At 39.9% G+C, this 20,466-nt stretch overlaps 1 protein-coding gene across 12 annotated transcripts in view; it reads right to left on the bottom strand.

The window, feature by feature from the left end:
- Positions 1–20,466, bottom strand: part of PKP4 (plakophilin 4) — a 274,592-nt gene that overhangs the window by 127,664 nt on the left and 126,462 nt on the right. For 11 of the 12 annotated variants that reach the window (XM_088829520.1, XM_088829524.1, XM_088829530.1 and 8 more), the window contains one exon: positions 7,132–7,244. The exons of the other annotated variant lie outside the window; for it this stretch is intronic. In XM_088829520.1, coding sequence (XP_088685646.1) covers positions 7,132–7,244 — 113 coding nt within the window. The remainder of the gene's footprint in view (positions 1–7,131; positions 7,245–20,466) is intronic. 12 annotated transcript variants of the gene reach the window in all.

Here is a 20,466-nt window from a genome sequence, read left to right as displayed (position 1 = left end):
CCCCATATCTCCTCTTCAGGAACCAAAGATCAAATTGCCAACACCCACTGGATCATAGAGAAAGCAAGAGAGTTCCAGAAAAACATCTATTTCTGCTTCATTGACTATGCCAAAGCCTTTGACTGTGTGGATCACAATAAACTGTGGAAAATTCTGAAAGAGATGGGAATCCCAGACCACCTGAGCTGCCTCTTGAGAAACCTGTATGCAGGTCAGGAAGCAACAGTTAGAACTGGACATGGAACAACAGACTGGTTCCAAATAGGAAAAGGAGTACGTCAAGGTTGTATATTGTCACTCTGCTTATTTAACTTATATGCAGAGTACATCATGAGGAACGCTGGGCTGGAAGAAGCACAAGCTGGAATCAAGATTGCTGGGAGAAATATCAATAACCTCAGATATGCAGATGACACCACCCTTATGGCAGAAAGTGAAGAGGAACTCAAAAGCCTCTTGATGAAAGTGAAAGAGGAGAGTGAAAAGGTTGGCTTGAAGCTCAACATTCAGAAAACAAAGATCATGGCATCTGGTCCCATCACTTCATGGGAAATAGATGGGGAAACAGTAGAAACAGTGTCAGACTTTGTTTTTTTGAGCTCCAAAATCACTGCAGATGCTGACTGCAGCCATGAAATTAAAAGACGCTTACTCCTTGGAAGGAAAGTTATGACCAACCTAGATAGCATATTAAAAAGCAGAGACATTACTTTGCCAACAAAGGTCCATCTAGTCAAGGCTATGGTTTTTCCAGTGGTCATGTGTGGATGTGAGAGTTGGACTGTGAAGAAAGCTGATCGCCGAAGAATCGATGCTTTTGAACCGTGGTGCTGGAGAAGACAAGTCCCTTGGACTGCAAGGAGGTCCAACCAGTCCATTCTAAAGGAGATCAATCCTGGGTGTTCATTGGAAGGACTGATGCTAAAGCTGAAACTCCAATACTTTGGCCACCTCATGCGACGAGTTGACTCACTGGAAAAGACTCTGATTTTGGGAGGGATTGGGGGCGAGAGGAGACTGGGACGACAGAGAATGAGATGGCTGGATGGCATCACCGACTCGATGGACATGAGTTTGAGTGAACTCTGGGAGTTGGTGATGGACAGGGAGGCCTGGCGTGCTGTGATTCATGGGGTCACAAAGAGTCGGACACGACTGAGTGACTGAACTGAACTGAACTGATCTCTCCTTCAAGATTTCTCAATTTGCAATGATTATTTTTGGGTTGATATTTCATCTTCGGATATAAGCACCATTAATTCCAGATTAAGGATGATTGTATATTGATATTGTTGATGTTACTATTAGTGTTACTAATGCTTTTTTGTAGTAAATAAAACAAATGAAAAGTCGTATTGGAAACAGGAATTTTTATTACTACCTTGTTTAGAAGACTACTCCTTCCAAACAGTCAGGAAACCTAGCAATCATCGATTAAGAGTTTTCTAACGTTCTCAGCAAGGCATATTGCAAGAGAACTGCCAAAGGCAGCTGTCTATCTCACTTTTTAGGACACTTCCTAAATAACCACATGCAAAGGTCCAGTTTCCCTACTATAAAATGGAGACACCTCATGGCAGGGTCAAAAATTCATCTTTGGTACTACAAGTGTGAGGAAACCAAATCGCTACTCTTTATAGACATGTGGGAGAGGGCTCCACAGTATATTATTGAGCACAATATTAGAGTCATTTATTCAATAGGTGGGGCTTCCCTCGTAGCTCAGATGGTAAAGAATCCACCTGCAATGCAGGAGACCCCGGTTCGTTTCCTGGGTCGGGAAGATCCATTGGAGAAGGGATAGGCTACCCACTCCAGTATTCTTGGATTTCCCTTGTAGCTCAGCTGGTAAAGAATCTGCCTGCAATGCAGGAGACCTGGGTTCGATCCCCGGGTTGGGAAGATCCTCTGGAGAAGAGAAAGGCTACCCACTCCAGTATTCTGGCCTGGAGAACTGCATGGACTACAGTCCATGGGGTCGAAAAAGTCGGACACGACTGAGCAACTTATACTCACTCACTCACTCATTCGATAGGCCCTCATGCCACTGCCTCCTTCTTGTTCACATGATGAGGCCAATATGGCAAGAACTTCAGACAACTGAAAAAGTAAATCGAAGTATGCTTTTTGTTACCCTGTTAGATCATAAAAATCTTGGAAAAATAAAATCTTACAGATCATCTTACAAACTCTGACACAGGATCTAAATCAAACAATGTGAAAGACAACTGGTTTTCAAATCCTCCATCCTGTTGAAATCCTCCATCCTCCTCACTTCTGAGTAAGAAGGACCTGAATCCTGAAAGGAAGCTTCCTAGCTGGAAGCAGTGATGGCACTTTTAAGGTCCTTCGAGCAAATCAGAAATGGCTGATAGGAAAGAGGGTTTGGGTCTGAGGGCTATTTTCTTTATCTTTAGATTCTGGTTCTGAGACTGTTGGTGGGGACTGGCAGACAAAACGGGGATCTCTCAAGTGATACAGTAAAAGCCTATCTCCCTTCACTGACACTATTTTCTAAATGGCTCTTGCCAGTGTTAAACCTGGGCAAAGTAACTGTGTCAATAGTCTTCCTAAAGGTCCACCAAAAAGCACACTGAAAGGTGTGAAGAAGGGGTAAATATCAAGTAAGTGACCAGCAGCAAAGCATGCTTACCTGAGGAACTTAAACCAAACTGAGATTAATTAAATAACATTATTCATTCAATGAACACTCAGCAGGGTGCCAGGGCTGTGGGGTGGGGGCTGGAGTGGGCCTTACCACCTCATAGGGGGCTAATGCATGCACAGAGGAACAGTTATAAGAGTTTAGATGAAGAGGTGACTTCCCTGGAGAAATATGGGAAAGGCTGTAACAGTTGGTTAGCCCTTAGTTGGGGATATCAAGAATACATAAGAATCCAACTGAGATGGGACCAGGACAATCAACGTGGATCAGTTATCATTCCAGGCAGAATTCACAGAATAAGGATATCCACTTTCTTCTCAAACCCTAAAGTTCCATAACAGATTCCTGTCCTGCTGCCTGGCCTCTCTTCATTCTGACCTCACCCTACACTGTCAGAACAACTGCCTCCAACTACAACGTGTTTCAACATGTATACTGTACAGACCTAATGGAAGGTGACACTCATCTTCAGGGGTTCCCAGTTCTCCAGAATCAAAGGCCAGCTTTATTCTCCCAACCTCAAAAGCCACGAGGTGCTTTTAGGACACATCCTAGACACTACCGTGCCTCTTGGGCCTCCAATACCACAGTGTGACACACACTTCTGTGCATACTTTCCCTCTTTCTTGCGTCAGCCAGGCTCCCATTTCTGCAAGACCCACTCGTTCACCCAACATTCTCTGGCTGAGCTCCAGTGCCATGCCAGGCACCACGCTGGGAAGTGAGAATCAGACACAAAGCCCCATATCACTAACATGATTTTACTAACCAATTTCTAACAAACTTGTGGAATAACCTAATTCAAACTATATAACCCTAAATTTAGTTAATATTTTAAAACTTTTAGTACAGAAAAGTATCTAATCACCATGCATGTACTAATAATCCCCTTGTTTAACCAATATTAATATTTTTGTTGTTCTTATTTCAGATGGCAATCTTAAATAAAATGTTACAGATTTGGCTAAAGCTGAATTCCTAATAGTTCCCTCCTTCCCTTCCTCCCTAGAAGTACCACTATCTTAAATTGGTATCATCCTGAAATATTTTTTATACTTCTACTAGAGATGCACTGATGTATAAACAATATTAAACTATTTAATTTCAGTATTACATATATTTTTAAATGTTCATAAGGATAACCTCATATCTATTCTTTTGCAACTTGTAGTTTTCAATCAAAAGTCTGTTTTGCAAAGATGTCCATGTTGACACATGTATTTATTTCATTTTAATGGCTCTTGAGTTTACTTATTCACAGTGAACTTCCAGACCTCGAGGTGGTTTTAGAAAAGGCAGAAGAACCAGATATCAAATTGCCAACATCCACTGTATCATCGAAAAAGCAAGAGACTTCCATAAAAACATCTATTTCTGCTTTACTGACTATGCCAAAGCCTTTGACTGTGTGGATCACAACAAACTGTGGAAAACTCTTAAAGAGATGGAAATACAAGACCACCTGACCTGCCTCTTGAGAAACCTATATACAGGTCAGGAGCAACAGTTAGAACTGGACATGGAAAAATAGACTGGTTCCAAATAGGAAAAGAAGTATGTCAAGGATGTATATTGTCATCCAGCTTATTTAACTTATATGCAGAGTACATCATGAGAAACGCTGGGCTGGAGGAAGCACAAGATTTCCCAGAATCAAGATTGCCGGGAAAAACATCAATAACCTCTGACATGCAGATGACACCACTCTTATGGCAGAAAGTGAAGAGGAACTCAAAAGCCTCTTGATGAAAGTGAAAGAGGAGAGTGAAAAGGTTGGCTTGAAGCTCAACATTCAGAAAACTAAGATCATGGCATCTGGTCCCATCACTTCATGGCAAATAGATGGGGAAACAGTGGAAACAGTGTCAGACTTTATTTTTTTGGGGTCCAAAATCACTGCAGATGCTGATTGCAGCCATGAAATTAAGACATTTACTCCTTGGAAGGAAAGTTATGACCAACCTAGACAGCATATTAAAAAGCAGAGACATTACTTTGCCAACTAAGGTCTGTCTAGTCAAGGCTATGGTTTTTCCAGTGGTCATGTGTGGATATGAGAGTTGGACTGTGAAGAAAGCTGATGGCCGAAGAATTGATGCTTTTGAACTGTGGTGCTGGAGAAGACTCTTGAGAGTCCCTTGGACTGCAAGGAAATCCAACCAGTCCATCCTAAAGGAGACTAGTCCCGGGTGTTCACTGGAAGGACTGATGCTGAGGCTGAAACTCCAATACTTTGGCTACCTCATGCGAAGTGCTAACTCATTGGAAAAGACCCTGATGCTCGGAGGGATTGGGGGCAGAAGGAGAAGGGGATGACAGAGGATGAAATGGCTGGATGGCATCACTGATTCTATGCACATGAGTTTGGGTGAAGTCGGGGAGTTGGTGATGGAAAGGGAGGCCTGGCGTGCTGTGATTCATGGGGTCACAAAGAGTCGGACACGACTGAGCAACTGAACTGAACTGATTCACAATTTATTTCCCATATCTATCCTGATTCGAAGCTTTTACTTTTGCAAATATTACAATAAGCATTTGTATTTGTCTTCCTGTGCATACCTGGCAGACTTTCTCCTGTGATATTAAGTTCTTAGTTTTAAGTCCTACCCTCTGGCCTGCTGATTCTTCTCATGGTTGAGTTGTTTCTGACTTGAGTTTTTAATTATCTGATTGTGAGCTCATCTTTGGTGATGTTAATTTTTTAGCTGGAGATTCCTGAACAATGCATATGGTCACATTTGGACTCTAAATTTACACAGGGTACAAGCCTGGGGTTGTCCAAGAGTGCATTTGAGGGCCATCGCTTATGTTTCCAAGTTCAGGTGTACCACCTTGAGCACACAAGGCCTCCCTCTTTGGTCCCTAAACGAGTATTAACCTAAGACTCGAGTGCCTTGTTGGGGGCTTGACTATGCCCAGGCCTCCTGCACTGGCAGCTCAAATACTCATGACCCTGGCTTCTGGTTCTGTATTTCTAGAAACTGAGGATTTTCTTTGCTCCTTTTCTATTTCCTCTAGTTATTAACCTGTATTATTGAATATCAAATATTTCTAGAAGCTTACTGATAAACTTTTATGTTCATTATAGTTGTTTAAATTGTCAGAATAAACATCTTAACTGAATACTTTAAATATTGATTTAATTCTTCTAACAGTATAAGTTATATTTGAAAAAAATCTGTTGGTTCATGCTTTTTGGAAATGTTCAACACTACATTACTGAGCTTAGAATTGCTCTTTTTTGTGCTAAAGATACACTGAACTGAAAATCAAAACAAATTTTTGTTTTGACAATATTAACTTTCTTAATAAATTATCTAATTGAGTTATGTAAGTTAGAAATTTTTGATTTATAATTTTACACTTTGCTTATAATTTCTCATCCTATAAAACACTGATGTTTTTAAAATGTTCACATTATTTCATATCTGTGTTTAAAGTTTTCTTTATCTTATTTTCATGCTTCATGCTGTACTAATATGAATGTGTATAACTGTTAAGGATCAAAGATGAAAAAATTCATGAGAATACAATTTATCTGTCTAGTAATTTTAAATGGATAGCAATCAGCTACAAACAGCATTCTACTCACCAAGAAGGATTTTTTGCTATGAATAATAGGAGATACAGAGAAGTACAACAATTATGTTAGAAATAACTGAGAGACAAGTTACTACGGGCACACACCTACTTAGGAATAAACAAACTAAGCTTAAAAATGCAAGCAACAGAACTACTGCATAGTAGGCTTTCTTGGAATATGTAAATACTAAGAAAGAAACCCACAGATTGGATAAACAATGATTCACCAGTTGGAGTTGTGGCAGTAATTCATATTCTAATGATGTTTTAAAATAGCATAACAGGTTATTTAAATATAAAACAATACTTGTGATTAAATGTATTTTTGGTCCAGTAATATACTGGTTTTGTGCTGATTTGAATACACAATTATTTCAAATAGTAATCATTTCATATAGTATTTTTACAGAGTTCTAGAAAACTCAAGGTAAATTGAAGGCATTTTTCAAAGCTAGCTAAATGCTATTACTTAGAAATATTTCTTAGTTAAAAAGAAAAAAAAAACAACAACAAAAAACCAATATCAGGTTTCCAAAATCAATTAACTTTACCAAATAATTAGCAACTAATTGTTAAAACCATTCATTAATTTTGTCTACATATAATAAACCAAATTTCTAAAGGCAGCTTAGTGGCTTTTGCTCGAGAACTGTACCAGTGCCATATAAAACACTTCAAGCACAGAACTTGAAGGATAATCAATATTGCAAGTGGTTTCTCAAAATTAGAATAAATTGACATTTTTGGTATCAATTTTAGGAAGACAAGTTAACAGTGACAACACTAAAAGCATCATTTGCTGCATCTAGGACAATTAATATGGCCCGTGACTTGAAGGTAGTTAAGAAAATAAAGGCATTTAAAAAGAGCCATTGGCCCTGTACCTGGTGCTGGCGATGCTTGGTGATTCTGCTCCAAGCCTACATCTTTCTAGCTGACTGGCAACAATCTGCCTTTCCACCTCCAGTTCTCGGGTGAGTCGCTGAAACTGAAGCTCCTGTGATTCAAGGAAATAAAAGAAACATAAAGCACCAGGTTTGCTCAGGCAGATACATGAATTCATGTATGTCACAAGAAACACAGGAGCATGCCCAAAACATAACACTATAGTGTGGCCTTATGAGAGTAGGGTTTTGGATGGAACTGTGGGCCTAAAGAATCTAAAGATTTGAAGCTCTTACAAACAAACTTAAAGGCACGAAAATTTCAGTCTTTGTTTGAAACTGAAAATACATAAATCCTTATTTGGCATTTTTTTCCTTTGGTTCTAATTGAGGTCTTCAAATAGTACTTATGTACATTACAGGGATGTAATGTAAGGGTTGCAGAGTCCTTACATTAGAGGCACACCAACCAATATAAATAGGCGCTTCATCCTCAACAGCTAATATTTTCATCTCTCATATTGTATATTAGCTCAGCATTAAAAAAAGTAAATTCCTGTGATGAGACTTGCTTGACAGTATTAGATATAAAACCTTTCAACTGTTAAGAAAAAAAAATCATTACAATCCCACAAAAAAGTCTTGTTATATTTATCTATAATACAAACACATTTTTCCTAATGTCACAAATGCATTCATGTGTCACTGTATGAAGGGACAAGAGAAAAAATAATGAAAAAATATGAGTCATAATATAGAACTTAAAATTATATTAAAAAGATGGAAGATTGTCTAAAGAAATTGTATTTTTCATACTATGATGCATCATGAAGGCAAGTATTCTATTCTAGGAGAAATGTTTTAACATTATTTGTACTTATCTCATTGTTATCTTAACAGGATTTTAATATATAGAAAGCACGCCATGCTATAAACTATCTATAAATCATGTACACTCTAAAGGTTTTAGGCCACAAATAACATCTCCAATAACACCTCAAGCTCTCCTGTGCCATATTAACTCCTTACAAGTCTACTCAAAGCAAATACTGAACTGTAAGTGGTTTAATTGGACACTGACTACTGGTTCAAAATACCAGGGAGATGAACCTTAAGCAAAGGAATTAATCAGACATAGAACTACCTTAGTTCTGTTAATAATAATATTATTGACAACATATTATCTATGACAGTAAAACACAATTCAATTGGAAAGTGAATTAACTCCCTGTGAGATTAGGCAAAGGTACAACTACTTGACAGCACTGGCTGAGCAAATTCTACAAACTATTATTAGAATCATTCTTAAGAAAACAGTCCGTGAACTCTTATTGCTTTCTGATATTGACAGTCCTTTTCTAAGGAGCCCAGTTGGTGTGGGAGAATATACAACAGTAATAACAGTTGTTACATGGAAGAACTATACACAGAAGAACTATACAAAAAAGATCTTCATGACCCAGATAATAACGATGGTGTGATCATTCACCTAGAGCGAGACATCCTGGAAAGTGAAGTCAAGCGGGCATTAGGAAGCATCACTATGAACAAAGCTAGTGGAGGTGAAGGAATTCCAATTAAACTATTTCAAATCCTATAAGATGATGCTGTGAAAGTGCTGCAATCAATATGCCAGCAAATTTGGAAAACTCAGCAGTGGCCACAGGACTGGGAAATGTCAGTTTTTGTTCCAATCCCAAAGAAATGCAATGCCAAAGAATGCTCAAACTACCGCACAATAGCACACATCTCACACACTAGCAAAGTAATGCTCAAAATTCTTCAAGCCCAGCTTCAGCAATACGTGAACCATGAACTTCCAGATATTCAAGCTGGTTTTAGAAAAGGCAGAGGAACCAGAGATCAAATTGGATCACTGGATCCAATGGATCCACTGGATCACTGAAAAAGCAAGAGAGTTCCAGAAAAACTTCTACTTCTGCTTTACTGACTATATCAAAGCCTTTGACTGGGTGGATCACAACAAACTATGGAAAATTCTGAAAGAGATGGGAATACCAGACCACCTGACCTGCATCTTGAGAAACCTGTATGCAGGTCAGGAAGCAACAGTTAGAACTGGACATGGAACAACAGAATGGTTCCAAATAGGAAAAGGATTATGTCAAGACTGTATATTGTCACCCTGCTTATTTAACTTAGATGCATTATTGTCACCCTGCTTATTTAACTTAGATGCAGAGTACATCATGAGAAATGCTGGGCTGGAGGAAGCAAAAGCTGGAATCAAGATTGCCGGGAGACATATCAATAACTTTAGATAGGCAGATAATACCACCCTTATGGCAGAAAGTGAAGAAGAACTAAAAAGTCTCTTGATGAAAGTGAAAGAAGAGAGTGAAAAAGTTGGCTTAAGGCTAAACACTCAGAAAACTAAGATCATGGCATCTGGTCCCTTCACTTCATGGCAAATAGATGGGGAAACAGTGGAAACAGTGAGAGAATTTATTTTTCTGGGCTCCAAAATCACTGCAGATGGTGATTGCAGCCATGATATGAAAAGACACTTACTCCTTTGAAGGAAAGTTATGACTAATCTAGATAGCATATTAAAAAGCAGAGACATTACTTTGTCAACAAAGGTCCATCTAGTCAAGGCTATGGTTTTTCCAGTAGTCATGCGTGGATGTAAAAGTTGGACTATAAAGAAAGCTGAGCACTGAAGAGTTGGTGCTTTTGAACTGTGGTGCTGGAGAAGACTCTTGAGAGAAACTTGGACTGCAAGGAGATCCAAATAGTCCATCCTAAAGGAGACCAGTCCTGAGTGTTCATTGGAAGGAATGATGTTGAAGCTGAAACTCCAATACTTTGGCCACCTGATGCGAAGAGCTGACTCATTGGAAAGTAACCTGATGCTGGGGAAGATTGAAGGCAGGAGGAGAAGGGGATGACAGAGGATGAGATGGCTGGATGGCATCACCAACTCAATGGACAAGAGTTTGGGTAAACTCCAGGAGTTGGTGATGGACAGGGAGGCCTGGCGTGCTGAAGTCCATGGGGTTGCAAAGAATTGGACATGACTGAGCGACTGAACTGAACTGTTGGCCCAACAATGCTGTAAAGCAGGATCGTGATGGATAAGGGGGACACTGCCTACCTCTAATTAACAATTCCTAGATCACAGGCTTCTGATCAATGTTCGGCCATAAAACAAAAGATAGATAATAACTGCACAATATTCAGTACCAGGCTAAGATCACTGATTTTAAGGACAAATACTATTGTGTTTACTTCACGGTCTTTGTCCTTAAATAGCATCATAGCTTTTGTGCCATTCTTTCAACTACTTTGTATGTGTGTATGCTCAGTTGCCCAGCCATGTCTGACTCAAAGTACTACAGGACCTAACTCTGTGTGACTCCATGGGCTGTAGCCTGACAGTTCCTCTGTCCATGGGATCTTCCAGGCAAGAATACTGGAGTGGGTTGCCATTTTCTTTTCCAGGGGATCTTCGTGATCCAGGAATCAAATCTGAGTCTCGTGCACTGGCAGTTGGATTCTATACCACTGCAGATTGTTTATTATACACCTCTTTTTTTGGAAGACTGGCTGCTTGTACCAACGTGGCCAGGAAAGGACCATCCATGAATCTCAAAATATCCCCCAACCCATTATATAACTTTCGAGTTCTCAGTTCAGTGGCTACTAGGGATTGAGGACTGGAGGTTTTTTTTCATTTTGGGATGGCCAAAAGTTACCAGGATAGGATTAAGGTATGTTTCACACTAGAATAGTAAAACAATTTCCATTCATAGAAAAAAAGATCTATTTTAGTGGGTTTTTTTTTTTTTAATGTCTACAGCAGCCTATGGCCTTTTGCGCATCCTTTCAAGGAAATATTTGGGAAATTTCCTGCTTGAAGACAATGGAACTTAATGTCCCATAATTCCTTCCCTCTGAAGCAGATATAGGCAACTTCAGCTCTGCTGAGAAGATGCCAGGCTGTGACTAGGATGCTGAAACCAAGATGCTGACATCAGAAAACACGAAGCTCGTTTCCTCTCTTCCTTTCACCTTCTTGCTGCACTTCCTGTAGCAGAAATCAAGGCCAAGTTTCTGACATGGAAATACCTCCACACAAACTATGTGTATACTTGATGGCAGTGCCAGTGTTTCCCTGATTTGGACACTACTCCTGAGAGCTTAGTCTCAAGGATTGTTCTCTAGTCCTGGAAACAAACATGGGAATTCAGGAATAACCACTAATAAGTATTTTTTCCCCGCATAATTAGCCATGTTAGTCTCTTTTTCTTGCAACTAGAAACTCTGACTGATAGGCCTCTAGAAACCATTTACAGTTGTCAAATTATAAGAAGAGCCTCAGTACCCATGACGCAGCTTTTTTTAGAAGTTGGGCAATTCCTTTAACACTCATTTGGACTGAGTAATGTCCACATTGTATCCCTCCGAGCTGCAGAGTCTTTAATATTGAACATCACTGGCTACTTTTATCAAACCCATTTCGCCCATTACTTGCCTACCCTTCTCACAAGTAGAACATAGTTAAAGCCTCCACAGCAGACTCTCAGGAAGCTGTAAAGCATGGAATCTGTTCAGGTTACCTAATACTTGTGCACATTTACAAGCAAAATATATGTATGCTTTGTTTTAAAATTATTAATATTATACTAATTCCAAAGAATATAAGTTGAACTCCCACCTGTGACTGCCATCAAGATGAATGAGTATGATATAAACATTTGACACTTTTGTCTCCACTGGATTCTTAAGACTGATGGACAAGGAAGACAGTATTACACAGTCATATAAAAACACATCTAATGATTTCCAAAATAATACTCATCAAGAGGATTATGCTGTGATACCATCCATAAATTTTAAATTTTAATTTTTTTTTAATCCTCTAAACATATTGTGTGAAATCTGATCCTTACCACCGCTTCTAAAACTGGGCATCTAAATTATGGGAGGATCCTTTGAGGAGAGCAAGGAAATAATGTTAAAAGCAATGCCAGTGATTTAGTACAAGACAACTTCCCCTTAAATTCTGTTAAACAAGACCATAATCAAGGTTAAAAAGAAAGTCAAAGCTACTGACATGCTATAAAAATGAAGTCAGTTCATATGTGTTTGGAAGCTTTTGTTTATATTTACTTCATCTCTCTCAGGTAAGTATGTAGAAAATCATCCTCTGAGAGTCAAGGGGACAGAAGAAAACATAAAGATTCACTTTCATGATCTTGTATGGTAGACAGAAATGTGTGGCTGAGGAGGCCCAAGGAAGGACTCGCTGCCCCAGAGGTCATGCCTTCAGGGATCCCTCAGCTGAAGAGAGCCTTCGTGACCAAGGAAGTTCTATCCTTCTGGGCAGGGCACGTGCAGCGCTGACAGATGAGAAGAGAAAAGCCAGTTCAGATGTGCTGCACAGGATGCCATCAGCTTAACTCCCCGGCATAGTATTTGGACCTCCCTGAGCCCAAGCCTGCTTTTTCTTCCCCTCTCCTCCATAACAGCTTATCTACAATACACACTCTGCATGAAAACTCCACTTCAGTGAGAACCCAACCTGAGACAGTATTCTTTTCGGATTCTTTTACAGAACGACAGAAGTTTTCTCTCACTCCTAGTTTGCAAAATTGTGAGATTCTTTAAATGTACTGAAAAAGTACAGACAATAACACAATGAGCTTTGGCAAACCTGACTGAGGTATAGCAAATCTTACTCTTTTGCTAAATTTGCTTCAAGTTTTTTGAGAAATAAAGTATTAATGATACAGTGAAATCCCCTGGTTTCTCTTTCCTGGATCTTATTTCTCTCTCTCTCCTTTTCTCTCCAGAAGAAACCATTATCTTGAATTTGGTGTTTAATATTCACATGAATATTTTATGTTATTACTACTCCATATATACAGAACCATAAATAATACATAGTATCACTTTGCATATTCATACAATTTATATCAATGGTATACAAAACACCCAGTGTTCTGCAGATTGCTTTTATTACAATATGATTTTGAGATTTATCAGGATCAGTACACCTAGACCTAGTTCATTTACTTCCATTGCTCAACAATATTCTACTGTATGACTATGGCACAGTACATTTGTATGTTCTCATCACAATGAACCCTTGGGTGGTTTCCAATTTTGTGCAATTATCAACATGCTGCAAAAGAAGCATCTTTGTATAAATCATCTATACACATGTGCCGCAGTTCCAGTAGAGTCTTAGATATGGAATTGTTGAGTTGAAGGCTATGTACATCTTCAAATTTACTTGATAATGGTTATTACATTACCTTCCAAAGTGGTTGTACCAATTTACATTCCAGTCAGCACTGTATGAGAGTTCCAGTTTATGTACATTCTTACTGATGCCAATCTGCATGTGGGGGTTTACATTTCTTTTCATTCTTTTTTTTTTCTTTTTGTTAAGGCATGGAATGATAGGCATGGAGTGCTACCTTGCATTTATTTTATTTTGTGTTTCCCTGATAAATAACATGTTTTCATTTGCTTACTGGCCACTTAGGTACCCTCTTTGGCACAGCTATCATCCACTCTCAGGGGGCCAGGTTTCTCAACACCCTTGCACTAATGCTTTAGGTTTGGGCAAGGGATATCGCATTAGACTACCCACAGCAGGCTGTCCTCAGAGGGCACAGGGTGTGTAACATGCAATGGCGTACGCAAGACCACCTAGGTTTGACACACACCTTCAGGGTGGAAGCCAGGTTTACTGCTTACTTGGCTTAGGAGTCTCACTTTCATTTTGGTTTCCGTTTCGATGAGTTCTTTCCTTTCTTGGCAGCTCAGCCTTGCTTTTAAAAGGACAATTTAAGCACTTTATTCAGTATACATATTTAGTTTCTTTTAGGGGAAGACTGATTAGGGTACTGAATATACCAGAAATGGAGTCTCCACAGCTTTTGCACATTTCCTCTTAATTTTTCTGAGCTTTATTCAGGGGGAACTTCTTAGTATTTCTTTCAATTCACTATTTCCCTGTTTGCCTTGTTAAGGGTTTATGTCATCTGTTATACTTTTTTCCAATGGCAATATTTTCTATTTCTGAGACTTCTAGTTGGGTCTTTTTCTTACCCACCTGTTGCTGCTGCTCATTTCAAGTGAAATCTGTTTCTGCTGCTCATTAGGAGCGAAAGTTCTATCATCTCCCTTCCTATTTAGGTTTCAGTTCAGTTCAGTCGCTCAGTCGTGTCCGACTCTCTGCGACCCCATGAATCACAGCACGCCAGGCCTCCCTGTCCATCACAAACTCCCGGAGTTCACTTCAAACTCATGTCCATCGAGTCGGTGATGCCATCCAGCCATCTCATCCTCTGTTGTCCCCTTCTCCTCCCACCCCAACCTTTCCCAGCATCAGAGTCTTTTCCAGTGAGTCAACTCTTCGCACGAGGTGGCCAAAGTATTGGAGTTTCAGCTTTAGCATCAGTCCTTCCAAGGTTTACCTTTACCTAAACTCCACGTACTTCAGTCCTAAATGAGACCTTAGTTTGTGATTCAGTGTTTTCTTTCAGACAGAAATAATACCGCATACCTAGTCATGTCTCCTGCCACTGGCTACAAGAAGCCCAACAAGCATTAGGTTCTTCCGCTTTCATCTCCTACAATAAGCAGGAAGAGCTCCAACCCAGATCACAGTGTCAAGGACCCTGGTGCTGACACTGGAAACAAGGTATTCTTCACCCTCTTGTGGCCTCGGGGCCCCTCTCAGCTTCATTAATTCCTCACTGATGGCCAGCAGTCACTTACCTCCTTACCCTTTCATACTGTGCGCTATGGAAGCCTCACTCCAGTTTGCAAATTCTCTGTTTATAAGCTTGTTATTTTTTACTCAGAATATATCTCCAGAATATACTCCAAGGGTAAGAAGACTCTACCCCTATAAACTTCAACTGAAATGTAGTTCTTTCCTGAAAAAACTGCTTCTTCTGACCTCTCTCTGGTGAAGACTATGCAATCTTCAAACATCACAGCTGAGGTGCCCAGAGCAGGAAGCTGGCCATCACCGGGTCCTCATTACCTCTACTCACTAGCATGAAGCTGTAGATAGTATTCCTCACAGACCTCCTGTCGGCTGAATCTGAAATCATATTCCTTCTTACACTCTTGTATTAGTAAGCCATGTTCTCTTTTCCCTTAATTGTTGGAGACCATTATTACTCCAAACGTGTGCAAAAGCTCACTGTTTGGAGGTCATGCCATCCGACTACAGTTGCCTACTTGCATCACTAGGTCTATTTACTTCAGGCTGTTCTGATTCACTAATTCAAGAGTGGCTATAATAGTTACTAACACTGTGATAGTGATAATTAAATTGCAGCAGGTATTCCTATCAGGTCATTAGTGATAGGAATGTCCTGCCCCCAAATTTCCACTAATTCTTTCTCTGCCAGGCTTGGTGGGGGCACTGTCCCCTTCTTGTCTAAGGCCGGCCTCTCCATGCCCTCTTGCCTCTTCTAGGATCTTGCTCCTCTTTCCTGAATTGTCGGTGTTTCCTCTCAGTTTAATGCTTAAATCTTTCTCATTGGAAATATCTTCCAATCTCAGGAATCCTCAATCTGTTTCCTTCCCCTTGACCTACTTCCTGTAATTAAATATTTCTCTTTAAATTGACTCCTTTTAAAAACAGTATTATCTCAGTATTAAAATAATTGAAATCCTGATTTCCAATGCTTTTACATAATCATCTTAATATAAATTAAAATATGTAATTTTCAAAGATGTATATCTGTGTATTAAAAACCCATTCACATCAGCAATACAGGTACACCACACCAGGGGATGACACACCTTTCCATACCTACACAACTCAGCAGGAAAGTCTGAGTACTGCTTAGACTCAAAGAAGTAAACTGACATGATCATTATTTGATGTAATCAGTGCTTAAGTGAGAGTATCTGTATTTTAATTACTGTTGCCTAAAAATCTTCCAATATTTTTTCTAATTTAGTATGATGAAAGAGTTTTATATCACTTAAATATCAATTATCACTGCATAATAATATGTTGGATTTTTAAGGTCCACAGGATTTCACAGGATATGTCCTAATCTCAGGGGTCCCAGGCAGCACTAGAAGTAAAGAATCTGCCTGCAATGCAGGAGAAGCAGATATGGGTTTGATCTCTGGGTGGGGAAGGTCCTCTGGAGGAGGGCACGGTGACCCACTCCCATATTCTTGCCTGGAGAATTCCATGGACAGAGGAGCCTGGAGGGCTACAGTCCATTGAGCCGCAAAGAATCAGACACAACTGGAGTGACTTAGCATGCACACACATCCCATCTCAGGACATACTGATATTACAGCATTTTTTCTCATTTCCACATTAAAAAGATGAACAAATTATGGTCATGATGATATCCTTGAGGCTCTTGAGTCAGGCCCAGGGAACTACTTTAAAAATGAATATTTAAGAGGGAGTAAGAAATATTCCAAACATCCCAGATACTGTTCCCTAATCTAGGTTGACACCAAAACCAAAGCAGTCATATTTTCAAAGCACCCCTAAACTTCTTAACCTTGAAATAACCATTGATTAGCATAGAGATGATCAAATGCTCTGACTTTCTATCAAAGTTTACTTAATAACTGACAAGTCATTATTAAGTGTATTTGGTAGTCCTTGTGAAGAAAGCTGATCACTGAAGAATTGATGCTTTTGAACTGTGGTGCTGGAGAAGACTCTTGAGAGTCCCTTGAACTGCAAGGAGATCCAACCAGTCCATTCTAAGGGAGATCAATCCTGGGTGTTTACTGGAAGGACTGATGCTAAAGCTGAAACTCCAATACTTTGGCCACCTCATGCAACGAGTTGACTCACTGGAAAAGACTCTGATTCTCAGAGGGATTGGGGGCGTGAGGTGAAGGGGATGACAGAGGATGAGATGGCTGGATGGCATCACCGACTCGATGGACATGAGTTTGAGTGAACTCCGGGAGTTGGTGATAGACAGGGACACCTGGCGTGCTGTGATTCATGGGGTCACAGTCGGACACGATATTTATATCATATACTTTGTACTGACCAGACCCTTTCGTTAAAAAGAAACACTGCCTTTCTCAACCAAACTGTGTTCTCAGACAACAGAGTCCCACAGGTTTGCCCTCATTGGAAGGGTAAACCCTCGAGGAAGTTTGAAAAATGCTACCCAGAGGATTCCAAATCTTGGAGGTTCATGTGACACTAGAATATAAAAAGTTCTCAGGTGTCTACCAGTAGGAAATTGCCTTGCCTTTGTACTACCTGGAGATTTTTCCATTTATTGAAACTAACCTCACTTTTCCAAAGAATAACTATTAACATCTCAACGAACAATACTGCCTTGCAGAACACAACTTAGTCGAAACTAAAAATTCATCTCATGTTTATTGTATTTTAAGATGACTGAATTAAGGGGTACTGCCTTGTATTCTACACTTAAAAAAAAAAAAAAGAAAAGAAAACACAACCACCACCACCTCATATACTGGAAAACACAATTTTTCATTACTTTGGTCCAGGCTAAGTATTTACAATGGGGAGGTTACCACAAATGGTTAACCTTCAGATGGAAACCTTTGACTTCACATCAGTCCAAAGACAGAAAGGGAACACATTATTAGGGATACTTCTGATGGATCAGTTGCCCTAATCTATGCCCAGTGCTTCTTACACTTAGATCTTCTTTAAGATAACAGAAAAATATGAGATATGTCCACCAATCTGATTTCCTGTTATACTAGTTAACATTCTATAGGAGATGACCAACATTCAGATCTTTATTGTTTTATCCTAGTAGCAAATCACATAGGATTATATCAGGTTTTAGCTTTGATATCTATCCTTCAGTTTTAATGAAGCAGAGAGGAAATAGCAAAGCTTACCAGATGCTCTAAATTTATATTCTAAAGCTCAGGCTCTTATCTGTAACTGTCACCAAAGCTCCTTTATTAGGAAATCAAAATAAAGGAAGAGAGGTTTACACTGAAACACACTAATGAAAGCTTTGCTTGGAGCCACATGTGGATAAGAAGGTCAAGCAAATAGGTAAAAGCTTGAGCTTTCCCTACAGCGCCACTGATGGCTTTATAAAAATGTCTGCCACTACAAAAACCTCATTGCCACTGGCTCTTAATCTCTTTCCTAGTGCCCTCTGACCACTGCATGGGCCTGTGTACACCAGTGACGTCCAAATCTACTACCTCTAATCAGATTCAAACCAATGTTTTTAATGGTAGTGAGCTAAGCAGCTCTACTCAACAGATGAGCTATGCCCCACAACCAGCCATACCACCTTGCCTTCTGTTTTTTCTATTTCTCCACTGCAGAGGTACTCAAAGTAGGGGCCCTGAACCAGCAGTATCAGCATCATTCGAAAACTTACTTGAATCACAGGGGTCAGGTCCAGCTTGAACACGTATTCTAGGAGATTCTCATGCACACTGACCTACTGGAACCACCATTCCTCTTTGAAAGTGAAAGTGAAGTCGCTCAGTCGTATCCGACTCTTTGCGACCCCATGGACTGTAGCCTACCAAGTTTCTCTGTCCATAGGATTTTCCAGGCAAAAATACTGGAGTGGGTTGCCATTTCCTTCTCCAGGAGATCTTCCAGACTCAGGGACTGAAACCTGGGTCTGCCGCACTTGTTGGCAGACACTTTACCGTCTGAACCACCTTTACTCAGGCTCAAAATTGCAAGTGTTTTCATCTTTTTATCATTTTTCCCTTTCTCTTATTCCTCATTCCTCACATATTAAATGGTTTCCCAAACCCTGTCACCCAACCTCTCTACCACTACTGAATCCATTCACTTCTGTGCCATACCTGCCACTACTATCCTAATTCAGAGTCACAGTCACTTTAGATTATTGTAATGACCTTGCACTAAGTCTCCTCCCCAACCAATGGTGCTGAGGGGCCTGGCCTCACTTTTCACATCTTTTCCAGATAAATCTGTTGAAGGTACAATATATTGATCAATAATCCTTTCCTGAGTGTTTCCTGTGCTCCAGGCTCTCTGCTAAGCTTTAACATGCATTACTTCGCACAGAGAGCTGACTTGTCTGAAGTCATCCAAATCCAGGATTTGAATCACATCAGTCTGACTCCTAACTCCATGGTGTTAACCACAGTGCATCATGCCCCTTGCAGCCAACCTGTAATACAACTTACAAACAGTTGACTCAGCCTTATTTTAAGACCCTCTGCAGTCTGCCCTAAACCTTTTTTTTCAGGATCCTCTCATTTCCCTTCTTGTACCTGAACAGAACTATTCATTTTTTTCCATACATATCACTTAGAGCTTTTCTCATGTGACTCCATCCACCTGAAAAATCACCTTCCTATGTGCCTAGACTCCTTCATCCAGTCCTTGGGTAAAGCACTTGGCCATTAGATGTGCTGGATTTACTAAGCTGCTGCTGCTGCTACTGCTAAGTCGCTTCAGTTGTGTCCGACTCTGTGCAACCCCATAGATGTCAGCCCAATAGGCTCCCTCCGTTCCTGGGATTCTCCAGGCAAGAACACAGGAGTGGGTTGCCATTTCCTTCTCCAATGCATGAAAGTGAAAAGTGAAAGTGAAGTCGCTCAGTCATGTCCGACTCTTAGCGACCCCATGGACTGCAGCCCACCAAGCTCGTCCGTCCGTGGGATTTTCCAGGCAAGAGTACTGGAGTGGGTTGCCATTGCCTTCTCCGTTACTAAGCTGAATTCCCCTTAAAGAAGAGTGAAATCTATATTTGATTCATCTAGCTTCATGGAAAACCAAGACAAGAAATCCATGCTAATTTATTCACGGTGACTTACACAGTACACTTTATTTAGTATGTTATAATCGATCACATCAATTTTTAAATTGAATGATAAAACAGGATTTTCTATTTTTCTTTAAAGTCACAAAGAGATAAGAAGGCAGAGCTGCAACAAGAAACTTGGTTTCCCTAAATTTTGTTGACTGCTTTTTCAATTAATCAGCTCTATCAGGGATTTCATATTATTCATGGTGGCATGGGCAAATAGGTTCTTTAAAAAAAATATGCATAATTTCAGTTGTGTAGTAGCTTCATGCCATTTCTGACTTTCCCCATGCCACTTTTTCCCCTTCCCTCATTTATTTATACCCGTTTCCATCTGCCAAATTCCCTGAGCTCTCAGGCATCATACATATACTGCCTTTCAAAAACTCAGGAGTTCCCCAGCCTTGGCATGCCATTTCTGAAAACCTAACATCCAATGACACTTTAAGTTATTAAACTAGAAATGCCTTCTTTTATTTCCATTTATCTTGTCTCCTAATAGTAGAAATGTAAGCATCTGTGTATGAATACACGTGTGTGTAAATATAAA

The sequence above is a fragment of the Moschus berezovskii genome, chromosome 2 (genome assembly GCF_049115385.1).
Source record: "Moschus berezovskii isolate FMDL1 chromosome 2, NW_MosBer_1.0, whole genome shotgun sequence".
Lineage (NCBI taxonomy): Eukaryota > Metazoa > Chordata > Mammalia > Artiodactyla > Moschidae > Moschus > Moschus berezovskii.
This window is presented reverse-complemented; position numbering and strand designations above follow the sequence as displayed.